The sequence below is a fragment of the Brassica napus genome, chromosome A6 (genome assembly GCF_020379485.1).
Source record: "Brassica napus cultivar Da-Ae chromosome A6, Da-Ae, whole genome shotgun sequence".
In the NCBI taxonomy this organism is placed as follows: Eukaryota; Viridiplantae; Streptophyta; class Magnoliopsida; order Brassicales; family Brassicaceae; genus Brassica; species Brassica napus.
Window position 1 is genome coordinate 3780589 of NC_063439.1, and position 15230 is coordinate 3795818.

Consider the following 15230-nt stretch of genomic DNA (forward strand, 5'->3'; position numbering starts at 1 on the left):
TTTATTTTCATATTATGAAGTTTAGATAGTCGTCATGTCGAACCAATAGTTTCATATTATAGTTTTTAAACAGATAATAGTTTAAGAAAAAGAAAAGAAAATTATTAAGACAAATCATTTAACTACAATTTGGTCAATAGTGAAAGAAACATTAAGAAAAAATATTTTAACTTTCAAAAAAATTAGATACTTCAGCTGTGGTGAATACTTAGTTATAAGATGCTCACATCAAGGTGCACATGTATATTTATGTAAAAAGTATATAAAAATAGTTGAAAATATATAAAGATATTGTTAATTAATATTAAATGATATTTTTGTTTAGAATAATACATGAAAGATAAAATTAAAATTTATTTAAAATAAAAAAGACCTTGACATTGGTCATTTTTTCATCAAAAGAAAATAAAATTACATTCGTAAATAGGGGTGGACACATATCAAGTATCTAGATATTTGGAAGCATTTTTGTCGATTCGATTTTTAGCCACCTAGATATTCGTTGACTCGGATATCCGAAATGTTTTAGAATTTTAAAGAATATTCGATTTGATTGTAAATAAAATACAATTTTAAAAATAATTTAATAATAACATTTTATTACAAAAATAAAACATTATATAACCTTTTAATTCTAGTACCTAATATAATAAATTTATATTGTAAAACTGATATAAAGTATAATATATATAACATATATATATAATTCTTTTCATATATGTATATATATGCATATAACATATCAAATTAGATATATGTTCCTAAAAATATTGGTATTAGTGATTTATTTCTTTTTTGGATATTGTATTTTAGTATTTGATTTGTTTCGTAGAGTTTCAAATATCAAGATTTTTTGGTTCAAATCAAAACGGATAACAAATCGAATCAAAATTTATGAATATTTTGCTCAATTTTATCCGTAAACAATAAAAATAATATATATATAGTTTAGCTTTTGATTCGTTATCTATTTTTATTCGAACCAAAAAATCTAGAGTTTTATTGGAACTATGTATGTGAGTTTTATATTAAAAAAAATCACAAAGTACGTAGTGTGAACACATTTATGATTATAGTGTGAACGCGTTAGCATATTTATTATCAAATCATTGTGAATCTGCCACGTGTCTATTATAATGTGAATGCATTTATTACAATGCTTCTCTTTTAATATATAAGGGATTTATTGTTGACCAAAAAAACAAACAATGATTTATTTAGTTAAGAGTAGCATTTGAATTTTGATTGTAATGGGCCTAGCCTGTCTGGCCCAATCATTCATAACCGGGTCTAATCATTAATAAAAAGCCCTTCAGCATTCAACGCTAAACGCTTATTACAAACGCTAGCCGCGCGTTTTGTAAACGTTGTTGCATCCTTACTGGCTAAAGTCTCCTTATTACTAGGACAAACTATCTAATCCACGACGACGACCAAACAAAAGCTCTTCTTGTTTGGTTTCCCTGTAAGAAAAGAAATGTCACCATCATCGTCTTCTTCCTTTGTTTCTCTCACTTTCTTCTCCCTTCTTCTAGTTTCTTCTCTGAGCTTCTCATCATCATCTTCCGATGACATCTCCGAGCTGTTCGACGCTTGGTGCCAGAGACACGGCAAAACGTACGCTTCGGAGGAAGAGAGACAACACAGGATTCGAATCTTTAAAGACAATCACGACTTCGTCACACGCCACAACAACATCGCTAACTCTACTTACTCTCTCTCACTCAATGCCTTCGCGGATCTGACTCACCACGAGTTCAAGGCCTCTCGTCTTGGAGGATTCTCTGCTTCTTCAGCTCCGTTGCTGGTGGCTAAGGGACAGAGTGTTGAGAACGTTCGGGGAAAGGTTCCAGATTCTGTTGATTGGAGGAAGAAAGGAGCTGTTACTAATGTCAAAGATCAAGGAAGCTGCGGTATTTTGATTTTATCTCTCTGTTCATCAGATTTGATTTGATAGGAGCTTTTCAGGATGGAACTTAGATCGGAGAAGTAACAAAAAATTGAAATCTGAGATCTTTGAGGATTCTTGACAATGATGCTGATTCTTCTATGTTACATGATGAAGACCAATCATCATGACATAGTCTGGGACTATAATGCCATCTCTTTCACGCTTTTAACCTTTTAGGAGTATAATAATTTTTTTTTTTTACTTTTCTTTTCATAATTATAAATAGATAGATTTATAAGTAGAAGTCTTGTGGTATAACTGAAACCAATTAGGAAAGTCTGGAGGCAAATATCCTTGTTTATCTCAGGTAGACTTTAGCAATTTAGAACACTGTTACTGATTATTATTGTGGTACATACATAGGAGCGTGTTGGTCTTTCTCGGCGACTGGAGCTATGGAGGGAATCAACCAGATTGTAACAGGAGATCTCATCAGCCTCTCTGAGCAGGAACTCATTGATTGTGATAAGTCCTACAACGATGGATGCAATGGTGGTCTCATGGACTACGCTTTTCAATTTGTCATTAAAAACCATGGGATTGACACAGAGAAAGATTATCCTTATCAAGAACGTGATGGCACCTGTAAAAAAGATAAGGTATATCACCTTGATGTTTTCCTTGTTGGATCCTCCCTGTTTGCGTCCTTGATATTACATATGTCTCTTCTGTTCTGCAGTTGAAAAGAAAGGTTGTGACAATTGATAGCTACGCTGGCGTAAAATCAAACGACGAGAAAGCGTTACTGGAAGCTGTAGCGGCTCAGCCAGTTAGTGTTGGTATCTGTGGCAGCGAGAGAGCGTTTCAGTTATACTCTAAGGTACGTTGGATGATATAAAGATATTACACATACTCTTTTCTCTGAACGTTTAAAGTTTTAAAATCTTGCCATTTGATGCAGGGAATATTCTCTGGCCCATGTTCAACATCACTGGACCACGCAGTGCTCATCGTAGGATACGGTTCAGAGAACGGTGTTGATTACTGGATCGTGAAGAACTCTTGGGGAAAAAGCTGGGGAATGGATGGGTTTATGCACATGCAGCGTAACACAGGCAACTCGGAAGGAGTATGTGGAATCAACATGCTGGCTTCGTATCCCATCAAGACACATCCAAACCCTCCTCCACCGTCACCTCCAGGTCCCACAAAATGCAACCTTTTCACATATTGTTCAGCTGACGAGACTTGTTGCTGTGCGAGAAACTTGTTTGGTTTGTGTTTCTCGTGGAAATGCTGCGAGCTAGAGTCTGCTGTGTGTTGCAAGGACGGTCGACATTGTTGTCCGCGTGATTACCCCGTCTGTGACACAACCAGAAGTCTTTGCCTTAAGGTATTCTTCTAGCTGTGACCTAGGCCTGCGGGTTCGGTTTATTCGGGTAGTTCAGGTCGGTCAAAATCTCACAGAAATGAACTCAAAAAGTTTAGTTTGGTTAGTTTTCGGTTAGTTCAGTTTCAAAAATAATTACCGAAGTTATTTTTTTTGTTTTGCGGTTTGTTCAGTTAGATTTTCGGTTTACATTGAAATTTTTTTGAAAAGTTTTGGTTAATATCGGTTCGGATTTTGGTTAGTTTGTTCGATTATTTTGATTCGGATTTTGGTTAGTTCGGTTCCGAATTTCGGTTAAGATTGGTACTGTTTGAATTTTTTTTAAAATAAAAAATCAAACCAATTACCGAACTGAACCAAAAACCGTTTTTAACTAACTGAACCGAAGCCAAACTAATCGAAAACCGAACTTTTCGGTTTAGTTTGGCAAATTCGGTTCGGTTAAAAATCCCAGCCCTACTGTGACCCATGGATTGTATATACTGATCACAATGCTCTACCTCTAAGCTTTTGTTGACTGATGAAGCTTATTCTTCTTTACAGAAAACTGGCAATTTCACAGAGATCAAGCCCTTCTGGAAGAAGAATGCGTCCAGTAAACTTGGCAAGTTCGAGGAATGGGTTATGTAAGAGGAAGTTTTCAAAACTCTTCCATACGGAAGCCTCTTTGGATTCGTTTATCTATAAGCTGAGAGATGATTATTTTATAGCTGTTGTTGTGATATGTATTATTAGTCTCTTATTTGGATGTATACAAACTTTTGAATCAATAAAAGGTTACTTGCAGGACACAATAAATAAACAAGAGTTTCCTCATCTATACATAATTGTACGCAAAAGAGCAGAGAGACTAAGCTTCTTCGCTGTTGTTGTTGTTGTTCTCTCTTTTGTTCAGCTCTGCCATCTCCTTCTTCTTTGTTTTGTGCAGGTAATAGAAGTAACAAGCTAGAGCCAAGACTGATCCTAACAAAGCACCTCTTCTCTGCCAGCCAAAGCCATCATCATCCTTGAAATCAAAAGCTAAAACAACGAGAAGAGCCACAACCGGTGAAGCACACATATGCACAACATCGGCGAACAAACCGGATACCAAAAGAACCAAACCTAACAGCCCCACCGACCAAACCTGCCAAGAGAGAGCTAGCCCCACCAAACTCAGACTATAGTAAGTTCTCCCTTTCTTAAACCTCTCGCTATCTCCCTTTAACTCATTGAACTCACCGCTAGCAAACAGCCCCACAAGGCAAATGAGCGTGGCAACGAAGGAAACAAAGATCTGCATCTCCAACACCATCCGGAACACTTTCTTGTTGTTACCACCATACCTCTTTGTCTTGGCCAAGACTTTCTCGAAGCCGAGCTGCGTTAGGGAGAGAGACAAGGAGAAGGCGAGAGTAGGGAATATGAGTATCAGCCAAGCCTTGATGCCATAAGTATAAGATTCATCTTCAGTAGGAGTTCCGGAAAACGCAGGTGCGCAGAAGAAGTCTGCTGCAAGAGTGAAGATGATTGATATGATGATCCATCTGTTGAACTTGAGACGGTTTATGAAAGCTGAGAAGAGGGAGGTTAGAATCAGCTGAGCAGGTACCAAGATACCCCAACCTACGTATAATCTGGCTAGTGCGTATAGCTTGCTGTAAACAGAAACAAGAACACCTAGAGAAAGGTATAGCAAAAGAACACTAAGAAAAGGAGGATGGCGAGTGTTGGTTTGATCAGAGACTGTTTCCGGTTTTGGTAAGATGAAGAAGAGTGGGATCAGGATGGGGAAGGCGACGTTCTGAAGCAGAGCTTGCGTCCATGTTCCTCTGTACTGTTGGTCTTGGTCATTCTCTGAACGATTGTTTTGGACGTAGTAGAAGTTCAAGAGAAGCATGACGAGAGAGTCTCCGGCTAAGATCAAGAAGACAAAGAAGAAAACAGATATCCACCATTTGCGTTGTTTGAGAGCAAGGGATCGGATCTCGCTCGTGATGTGACGTCCTGGTTCTGGTGGACCTTGAAACTCCTCCATGAGTAGTCTTCTTCTACTTCTTGGATTTTGCTAATGCGCAGATATTAATTAGTCTTATAAACCATGGCGTTGGAGGTTGGACCTCATTCCTCATGAGTGGTTAAACGTGCAGACACACATTTCAATCAGTGGAAAGAGAAAGAAGAGAGAAGTATTGGTCACGAAATTGTCATATGCTTTTGACTCAAACTTACTTTGAATAAGTTATGATCCCAACAATTAGCTGTAAGAATGGCTTTATTTATTTTTTATGTTATCAAAGGGGGCATATTGCCGGCAAAGACTAAAAGTCATTTTAACTCGTTCCCAGCTGTAGTTAGCTAACTAATTTTTTTTTTTTGTGATTAGACGTGCATGTTTCTGAGGAATCTTTGTTTGATATTTGGATCACGAGTTAGTCAATAGTGTATATCAGAAACAGTAGCAGAAACAAGCGAGTCGTCTTGTTGCGTATAACATCTTGTTGTTCTATCCATATTTCTTTTTCAGGTTGTCATGGTTTCGACATGGAAGTTATTAGGTTATGTTTGCTTGATTTGATTTTCAAAGTACAAGTTTTTTTAGTAACCCAATTTATACTATTATTTTCGAACTGATTTTTTGCAATCAATGAAAAAGTATAAAATTATTTACAAAATAAAAATGAATTTAAATTATTTTTATTTAATAAGTGATTAAAATTAATAATAATAAAAATTATCCAAGATTTAAAAGTATATTCTAGAATAAAAATAATTCATATATATGTTGTCCTGTTATCTAAAAATATATATTTTAATAAAAAAATTAAAAACAGAAAACACATAACTAAATATTAATGAAGTAAAATTTTTAATTTTCTTTAATTAAAAAGAAAATATTAAGTAATTTTTAAGATTTATTTATTAATAATAAATATAGTGTACAAAGCATTTAGAAAGAAAAAAAAGATTATAAATAAGAATGTTCAAATAAAAACATAAATAATAACTGGTTAAAAATAAAACATAAATAATTTATCATTATAGTATTTTAATTATTAAATAATATATCAGTACGTAATTGTAAAATATTTATGTTCGCATGCACAGACAAACACCTAATTTATTAATATTTTATATGAAAATAAAAGTTTGAAATAAAATATAAATCCTCGTAAAAAATAGAATTGTTGTTTGTAAAATCATCTTTTAAATCTTTTTATAAACTGTAACATATAAATTAGTGTTAAATATTATTTTCTTCGGTATGAGAGTGACAAAAAAAACGTCGGTAAGAGAAAAATCGGTTTTCGTTATTAGAAGAGACAAACCGTCATAAACCGGGAAGCGAACCAAACAACTTACAAAAAGATCTTGGTTATCAAAAGACTTAACCATAAGACGTGAAGAAGAATGAACACGTGTCGTGAAAAGAAAGTTAACACGTGTGCTATTTCCGTGTGACCCAACGCAGAGTAAGACGGAAAGTGTTGTTGACCCAAAGTGAAAGAGGAAATAGGAAAAGCGCTGAGAGATGGCGATGAAGACAGTTTGGCTGATCATTCTGGTGTGTTGTTTCTTCGTTGTTTCACAGGCAGATCAAGCTTTTGATGTTCGTCACCACTTATCCACTGTCACCAGGTTTCTCTCACTCTCTCCCCCTCGCTCTCATTATAACTCTCAGATGTTTTTAATCGATGCTCGGAAACTGAATCAGGAACAACACTGTTTGCTTAACCTAATTGGTCGAATCACTGTTTGCTTGTCTACATTAACCTGATTAGTAAGTTGTAAAATTATTTATTTTGGATTTGGTAATGCAGATACTCTGTTTCAAAAGATGTCACACAAAATTTGATTGAAGGGTCAAATGTCCCTAGTGAGTGTACACCTATCCACCTCAACCTTGTGGTAAGCATTACTTATATTTTGAAGGAAAATCTAAATAAGGATTGATAAGTACTGAAATGGTTGTTTTTTTTTAACGTGTTAGGCTAGGCATGGGACTCGTTCTCCTACTAAGAAAAGGTTGAGGGAACTGGAGAATTTAGCTGGTAGGTTAAAGGAACTTGTAAGGAACTTGCCTTCAGATAAAGTTCCTGGATGGTTAGGGAAGTGGGTTTCTCCTTGGAAGGGGAAAGTGAAAGGCGGGGAGCTGATCAGGCAAGGCGAGGAGGAGTTGTACCAGCTTGGAATCAGGGTTAGGGAACGGTTCCCTACTTTGTTCGAAGAGGATTATCACCCTGATGTCTATACCATAAGAGCTACGCAGGTTAGTTGGTGGCTGCTTTTGCTATTTTTATTTTGGTTGAAGATGTTTCTGAATGGTTTAAGTCTGTTTGTAGATTCCTCGGGCGTCTGCAAGTGCGGTGGCGTTTGGAATGGGGTTGTTCAGTGAGAAAGGAGACTTGGGACCGGGGCGTAATAGAGCGTTTGCTGTCACTAGTGAGAACCGTGCTAGTGATACCAAGCTGAGGTTTTTTGAGTGTTGTCAAAACTACAAGGTATAGTTTTGATTGACTCATCCTCAGTCTAGTAATTATTCAGGCTATTTGCTTCTGTGGTTTACCTTCTTTTTTTTTAACATGGTCTGTGAATGCAGAGCTATAGAAAAGCTAAAGAGCCTGCTGTGGATAAGCTCAAGGAACCTGTTCTGAATAAGATTACAGCTTCCGTTGTTAAGAGACATGGTTTGAGTTTCACCAAACAGGACGTTTCTTCTCTCTGGTTTCTGTGCAAGCAGGTGCTTCCTTCTTGCTTTTCTTCAAAATTTCATTACCTTCATTTCCTGTGAGCTATCACACTTACTTGTCTGTGATGAATAGATTGGAATGCTAAAAGTTTTTTTTTTTTTCAAAATTTCAGGAAGCTTCATTGCTTAATGTAACTAATCAAAGCTGTGAACTTTTCACTCCATCTGAGGTACTACAAGTTGCAGATTCTTTCTTTAATGTGTTTGAATATTCTTTAGTTTATGGATTTAGTGGTAGTTATGTGTAACACACAATCAACTGTAGGTTGCTTTGCTGGAATGGGCAGATGACTTGGAAGTGTTTATTCTCAAAGGTTATGGAAATTCATTGAACTACAAAATGGGAGTTCCATTGCTCGAAGATGTTTTGCATTCCATGGAAGAAGCTATCAAGGCCCGTGAAGGTAATGTCAAAAGGGAACCATTTGCTTGTCATCTTGATAACAAGATTTAATTATTTGTCATTTTTTATCATGCAGAAAATCTCCCAGCTGGAAGTTACGAGAAAGCAAGACTTAGGTTTGCACATGCCGAAACAATAGTCCCCTTCTCTTGTCTTCTTGGACTTTTCCTTGATGCATCTGGTTAGTCCATCAATTTTTCGCTTCTCAGATTCCTGCAATTGCATTTGTTATGAAATAGATAATTCTCCTTAAGCCTTGTTCTTAAAGAAGGTTTTGAAATGTTTCAGAGTTTGAGAAAATACAGAAGGAGAAACCATTGGAACTCCCTCCTCAGCCTCCTAAAACCAGGGACTTTAAAGGCAGCACCATGGCTCCTTTCGGTGGGAACAACATGCTTGTCCTCTACAGTTGTCCTGCAGCTTCCTCGCCTAAGTACTTCGTCCAGGTTCTGCACAACGAGCATCCTATTGCAGTTCCAGTAAGTTTTCATCTGATTAACAAACACAAACCCAACTTCAGATCTGTTGAGACAGAACTTCCTTGAGAAATAAGCTTCCTAACATCTCCTTACAAGTTTATCTATTTCTGACAACAGGGTTGTGATGGAAAAGACTTCTGTCCTCTTGAAGATTTCAAGGTATTCTGCATCATTCCCTCTGAAGTATTCTATAAATCTTCCTCGTTGAGACTACACATTCATGCTCTATTTTGTTCTTGCAGGCCAAAGTGGTGACCCCTCATCTCAAGCATGCTTTTAACAACCTTTGCAATGCTAATCTAGATGACCCTAAACAGAACCATCCATCAGGTAAGTTATCTTTTTGGAGCTGGCTGGTTGGGTCGAGCCAAAAAACCGAGCTCTAATTACTTAATAACTTTTGTTCTTAAACTCTGGCTGTGTCCAGTTTCAAAACCTGAAATCAGATTGAGCATTGTTGTCTGTTTTTTGTTTGTTTGTCCTCTTGCCACAGTTTAAGCTAGTTCACTCCGCTAATCTGAAATGGTTCGAGAGGCATCTCACTCAAGCTTGATTTTGATCCCTGAATCTTTCTTTCCATGCTTGGTAGAAACCAAAAGCTCTATATTACAGATCTTAAGGACGTTTAGTATGTGTGTTCATTTTGTATATGATCTAGATACTGAGAAAAGAATGTGTATATTAATCAACTTATAAGATAGAGACTGAAAACAAATCTAAGTGAGATGACTGATGGAATCAGGACACTCGAGACGAATATAGTCATACATGAGTCCTTGAAAAGGGCTTCTGGCAAGTGGTTGGGTTAGGTATATGGTGTTGTTTCCATTGCGAAGAGAAGAAGCTGGAACATTCACACTGTATAGCCAATAGAGTCCATGTATACCATGTCTTGCAATCGTATTATCCTTTCCTATCTCCCCCGTTGTAAACAATGGTGGATCCTTAGAAACATCGTTCACACGAACCTGCAAAGAAAAAAAGAGAAACGTTAAACCAAATATCAAATGAATGTTTTCACTTCTATAGTGAAAGAAATCAACTTCAAACCCACCTGCAGTTCTGCTACATTTGAAGTGGCTAGAGCGATCCTCAGTTTGAAATTTCCAGTGAAGTTTTTCATTTTTTCGTCGAGTTGAAACTTGATCTGCCATGTTGTACCGTTGTATCCTCCATCAGCTTGCTTCCTACAAATCCCATTCTTGCACATATTAACAAAGTTTTCATATTCGTATAGAGCAGCTTTTGAGTTCGAGTTTAGAAGGAGACTAACCTTGTAACTTGCATGTAGAACCACTTTTTGGAGTAACTATCAACATCAACATTGTAAACCATATCTTCATGGGGGTACAGTTCGGCATACCGTTCCCATAATCCATATTGTCTGTATTTATCAGAACGGTTTAGGTATAGTTTGTTAGTAAACGTCGGGTTAGGGTCAGGAATGTAGAACTCTGCAGCGGTTCGGTCTGGTACACCGATCTCCCATAGAGTTACACCGTCTCTTGGAGGCTCATACACCAAGTCACCTAAGCTAATATTCGTACCTGAGTCCAGTACATTACTCATTGTTAGTGCCAGTACAATATATACGGACACAGTCTCGTTGTATTACAGTTTACTAGTTTTCGGACCTGGAGAGATGTTGAAAACGGTCTGGTTGTGGTAATCACCGATGAATCCAGGAACAAATGCATAGAGATTGTAATGACCAGTTCTAACATTGTTGATAGAAAAGTATCCTTTCTCGTCTGCTTTTGACCAGAACTGATAACCCTGTCAATGTAATCAAAACCTTTATAATTGCCGCTAAATCAAGAGGGAGAAGAATGAATCATATGTGAATAAATTAATATATATTACTTTGTATTCTCTTTGCCATGAGCCAACATCTCCTGGTGCAGCTAAACCCACGTAGGAACCATTCGCAGGTATATCCTCACTCCTTATGTATCTGTTACATAATCAAACAACAGCTTAGGAATGCTCTATGTGAAAAATGACATAGTTTTTTTTTCTTTTTTAAAACCGGAGATATCTGGCAGGCCGATGCCCAACCAACTAATCCCAGGACAATAACATAGTTTTAAAGGAAGAAAGAAGAAAATAGTGTACCGGTCTCGAACAAGTAATCTGCCGGTAACAGACCCTCTTTGGTCAGATGCAGGGAAGTCACTTGAAGCTGTGAAGTTATAAGGCCATTTCTCTTCTTCAATCTTTGTCTGAAACAAACAGCCAATTCAGCTCAGCTCTTTTATTCTCACATGTGATTATCTATATGTATATGTGTGACAGACCTGGTTCTTGGCTTGAGTCCATAGCAAGAGAGGATCAACTCCTTTAGAAAAAGAGTTTAAATAAATAAAGACAGGTCCAAACACTTTCTTCCATGCTTCACCTTCTTCAAAACTCATGATTAGTTCTGCTCCAACATAGTGAGTGCTGTGGAATACCTGTTTCCATTTCACACACACACACATCAATTATCAACCATCTTTATATGCTAACTTCCTAATGTAGATAAAATCTATGCTCACCGCGAGGTTGGTTGGACCGACATGGGAGCCTAGGAACTGCTTGACAGGACCAGCAGATCTGAACTCGTTGCTCGGAGTGATTTGCCAGAAACCAACTGAGTTATTTGTGCTTATCCATCCATGAACTTTTATGTCTTTACTCTCCATTGAGTATTCATACTTGTCATCCACCTGTAAGATCATAATCAAGATTAATAATCATCTGTTTCCTCTGCTTTTACTGCTCTTTTTTCTAGAAAGAAATGAAGTTTTACCTCTCCTTTAAACTCAGGCTCCATAGGGTCGAGAAGCTGAACGGCCTCCGGGTAAGCAAGAGGCTTACCTCGAGGAGGAATCCGATCTTCTGGTATAGGCATGTACCTTTGTCTCTCATCTGAAATCGCCATGTAATGAAACCTACACAAGTGGTGATATGGTTAATAATCAGTCACCATCATAACAACAAGCACTTCTACTATATTTGAAGAAGAGAATCATTACTTGTCCTGGTTTAGCTTAAATACTAATCGGATATTGTCGAGTTCAACAGCAGGCCACCCTTTTAACCTCTCGAAGATGGCATAACTGTAGAACCCGGACGAGTTTCGCAGCATTACAAACCTGAAAATCAACTCAAAATACATGAATATTGATTACAAAACACTAAAGCTTTTGTTTATAATGCGGAAACTAAATGTTGAGATCTATAACTACCTCTTGTCTATGTTTACTGGAAGAGCCGTAGTTGAAGAAGCATTCCATGTCCTTGAAAACGATAGCTCTATCTCTTCATCGCTCTGCGTTATCACTTCCATCTTTGTTGCTTCAATACTGTACATTAGTAGTCCAAGTAAGTTTTATATTGGAGGATTATTGGTATATGTATAACTTGAAACAGAGAGTTATCTACCGGTCTAATGTGCCTTTGGACTTCTTAATTTTTTTCCCTGGAAAGTTCCACACTAAGTCCCAGTAACTGCAGTAATCATATCAATTAAAATCATTATCATGGAGTTTAAACATTCAAATTAGGGCAGTGGCTGAGTCACATACATAGACTTACCCTCTATCATGTTCATTGCCGGTGTAGGCAAGTACATTTTCGATACCATTGTACCTAACTCCGGTGACAAATCCCTCAGGGTTTGACAAAGTTAATTGAAAAATTCCATTATCCACCACCACCTGTAATTAATCATATAGTTTAGGGTTTTAAAATGCTCTACATGACTTGGATAACAAGAAAGCTAATGAAGAAGCTAGAAACAGTTTTTTTTTTCATTTCCAAAGGGTGTCTCTAATAGTCAACTAAAAGCTAATGAAGTATAATATTGATTAGTGGAAAAGAACATACATGTCCATCTTGGTAATGTAACTGCAAGACTTGTGTTGATTCTGGATCAGAACTTTGGTTTTGGGAGATCGCAATTTCAAACAAAGACAAGAACATGATCAAAGCAACGATCCATCCTCCCTGTCTCAGTAAGTGTCTCCGGTAACCTTTTTTCACCAAACACGTACACACACATGGCAACACTTCGTTAGGAGTTGAGTTCTTATCAGGTTAAAAAGGAAAGGTTGATTATATAATTCCAAACAGAATTGTAATGATGTTTCTTTTTCTGATTCGCGCGTACCTATGGTCGTCACGAGCTGGTAAACATGTGAAGACAACTTAAACATGATAAAATCAGCGGATATGTCTTGGAGCTTTCTCGAAATGCTGTCCACAAAAATAATCTGACATATGAAGTTGTAGAGACGAGGCAAGTAAGAATTAGAAGAAGAGTCGTTTATATTTGTGACAAGCTCAAAACATTATATAGGTTCTCTTGTAACAAGAATCTATCACCCATACAAAACCTTTGAAGTAGGACAAAGACAAAAGACAAGAGGTAACACAAAGGTGCATGTGAACTAAGAGAAAATGAAAAACAGAAAAAGGGAGGAAAAAAGAGGGAAGTTAAGTGGTTAAGGCAACAACAAAGACTTTTCTTCTTCAATAAACAAAGAATTTTATATATATATATATATATATATATATTTACAACAAGACTTCATTTTAAGATCTTATTGATAATTGTATATAATATGATGTGTATATATACATTAGTTATCGTTTTATATGTACATTAGTGATCATGTGCTATCGTAAAAGGTAACCACTCCTAGTAATCTTTCTTTTATTTTCTTTTCCACAACAATACTTAACCTACTCGGTAGATTTCTAAGGAAACTACAAACCTAATCATAACATGACATCCAGTTCACTTGAAAGTGGTTCGGCTTGACGGTCACCACTTTTAAAATATTCATTATATTCTCTAAAGTTTACTGTGGTAGAGAAAGATATATGTGATTATTTATTTCAGAGAAACGCATCTACAAGAACTCTAAAGTTTAAAACATGCGGTTAAAGACATAAAAATATATACAACTATCTTTGGATTTATCTCATGCTTATTACCTTGAATACGTACCGTATGTGACGTGATGCCCATGTAAATTATAAAAGCCAATGTATTTTAAAGATGTATATATAATGCACACGAACAGAAGAAGGAATATAAAGAATGCTGATGCTTGAAGCAAAAATGTTGTTATGCGGCTACTTGGGTGGTTGATTTGAAGTTAGGGAAAGCACATACATATACAATCTATAGAAGATATAGAAGATATATGCAAAGACTTTTAACAGGTTGTTGACCAAATGCTTCACCAAAAACTTTTCACGGGTTTGTTTTTTATATATTATCATGTTTAACAGAAATGTCCTTTTCCATGAGAGAGAAAAATCAAATTGATGAATAATACCAACAAATATTTCCTCAACTACATCTCTCTATCATATATATACCAAAAATGAACCATAACGTCACTAACCAGATAATAGTTGATCTGTGAGTCTAAATCATTGACAATACAACCAGGAAACAAGATTCTATTTAATCACAACATTGGGATGGGGTTAACAGAGAAAATTTCAAATTTATAAAAAAAGGAATAAGATAACTTAGTTAATAATAAATTAATGATAAAAAAGGGAGTAAGATAACTTAGTTAATAAATATAAATTTATAGACACATTGCCTAAAAATAATCAAAGTAAATGAATGATAAAATATAATTGTTCAAACGCATTTATATTGTTACTACCTAAGGAAAAGATTAACTGGAAAATCAAATTTAGCCTTCAGATTTATATATGATCATCAGTTTTTTTATATATTTGAGATTCCTTCTTATTTTGTTCTCAATTTATTAGATATATACAAGATCGAATTACAAAATAGTCAAAGACATTTACTAATCAATGAAAATAAAGATATTGTACCACTTATGTCACTATTAATAGTATCTTAAATGGATATAAAAGAAATAAAATTTCACCAAAATGGACACAAAATCGTGATAATTATGTTATTTTGACTAAGTTTTATGGCTAAAACTATTTTTATTTTCCATTGTAGATACAACACAACCAAGAATGTATTCTATAAATACTAAAATGGATGTAAGAGTTTGTTTTTAAAAACGGTTTAAATGTTGGTAAATCCCACTATAAAGAACAGATATGTAAAACTTATGGATCGTATTTGTATCATCATGTGCTGATATATTGCCCAGACTGTTACCATCTTCTTCTTTTTTAGCAGTTCTATCGAGACAACCACCTAAGCTGGTTTCCAGAAAAGTGAGTACAACCATTTGATTCGCAAATAATCATATGATTGTAAGAAAATGCTACATGGTTTTTCTTTCTTATGCAAGAACATAGTGCATGGACAATAATTTCATCTCTGATAAAATATATGAACACAT

General features: G+C 35.8%; 4 protein-coding genes across 5 annotated transcripts; 2 read left to right on the forward strand and 2 right to left on the reverse strand.

Moving 5' to 3' along the window:
• The first annotated feature begins 1409 nt into the window (after positions 1-1409).
• On the forward strand, positions 1410-4098 carry LOC106346237 (low-temperature-induced cysteine proteinase-like). The gene is made up of 5 exons (XM_013785503.3): positions 1410-1913; positions 2315-2550; positions 2631-2771; positions 2853-3284; positions 3825-4098. The coding sequence occupies exons 1-5, from the start codon at positions 1478-1480 to the stop codon at positions 3909-3911; spliced, it is 1332 nt and encodes a 443-aa protein (XP_013640957.1). The 5' UTR covers positions 1410-1477; the 3' UTR covers positions 3912-4098.
• LOC106346238 (probable purine permease 16) lies at positions 3978-5645 on the reverse strand. The gene has a single exon (XM_013785504.3). The coding sequence runs from the start codon at positions 5296-5298 to the stop codon at positions 4132-4134; it is 1167 nt and encodes a 388-aa protein (XP_013640958.2). The 5' UTR covers positions 5299-5645; the 3' UTR covers positions 3978-4131.
• Positions 5646-6692: 1047 nt separating this feature from the next.
• Positions 6693-9612, forward strand: LOC106346235 (multiple inositol polyphosphate phosphatase 1-like). Of its 2 annotated transcripts, XM_013785502.3 has the most exons (12): positions 6693-6899; positions 7082-7169; positions 7252-7530; positions 7604-7762; positions 7861-8001; positions 8124-8180; positions 8276-8414; positions 8490-8594; positions 8702-8892; positions 9010-9051; positions 9135-9222; positions 9386-9612. In XM_013785502.3, exons 1-12 carry the CDS (start codon positions 6793-6795, stop codon positions 9388-9390), a joined length of 1401 nt encoding a protein of 466 aa, XP_013640956.1. In that variant the 5' UTR covers positions 6693-6792; the 3' UTR covers positions 9391-9612. The 2 variants fall into 2 exon arrangements, with proteins under 2 accessions (XP_013640956.1, XP_013640955.1); XM_013785501.3 differs by having other exon boundaries at positions 9135-9453.
• Positions 9555-13364, reverse strand: LOC106346234 (probable rhamnogalacturonate lyase B). The gene is made up of 15 exons (XM_022720609.2): positions 13046-13364; positions 12763-12908; positions 12472-12593; positions 12319-12384; positions 12123-12239; positions 11910-12029; positions 11684-11825; positions 11430-11600; positions 11190-11345; positions 11008-11114; positions 10756-10846; positions 10527-10668; positions 10166-10439; positions 9947-10079; positions 9555-9860 (listed from the first exon to the last, which is right to left on the reverse strand). The coding sequence occupies exons 1-15, from the start codon at positions 13089-13091 to the stop codon at positions 9609-9611; spliced, it is 2085 nt and encodes a 694-aa protein (XP_022576330.1). The 5' UTR covers positions 13092-13364; the 3' UTR covers positions 9555-9608.
• Between the last annotated feature and the right edge of the window lie 1866 nt (positions 13365-15230).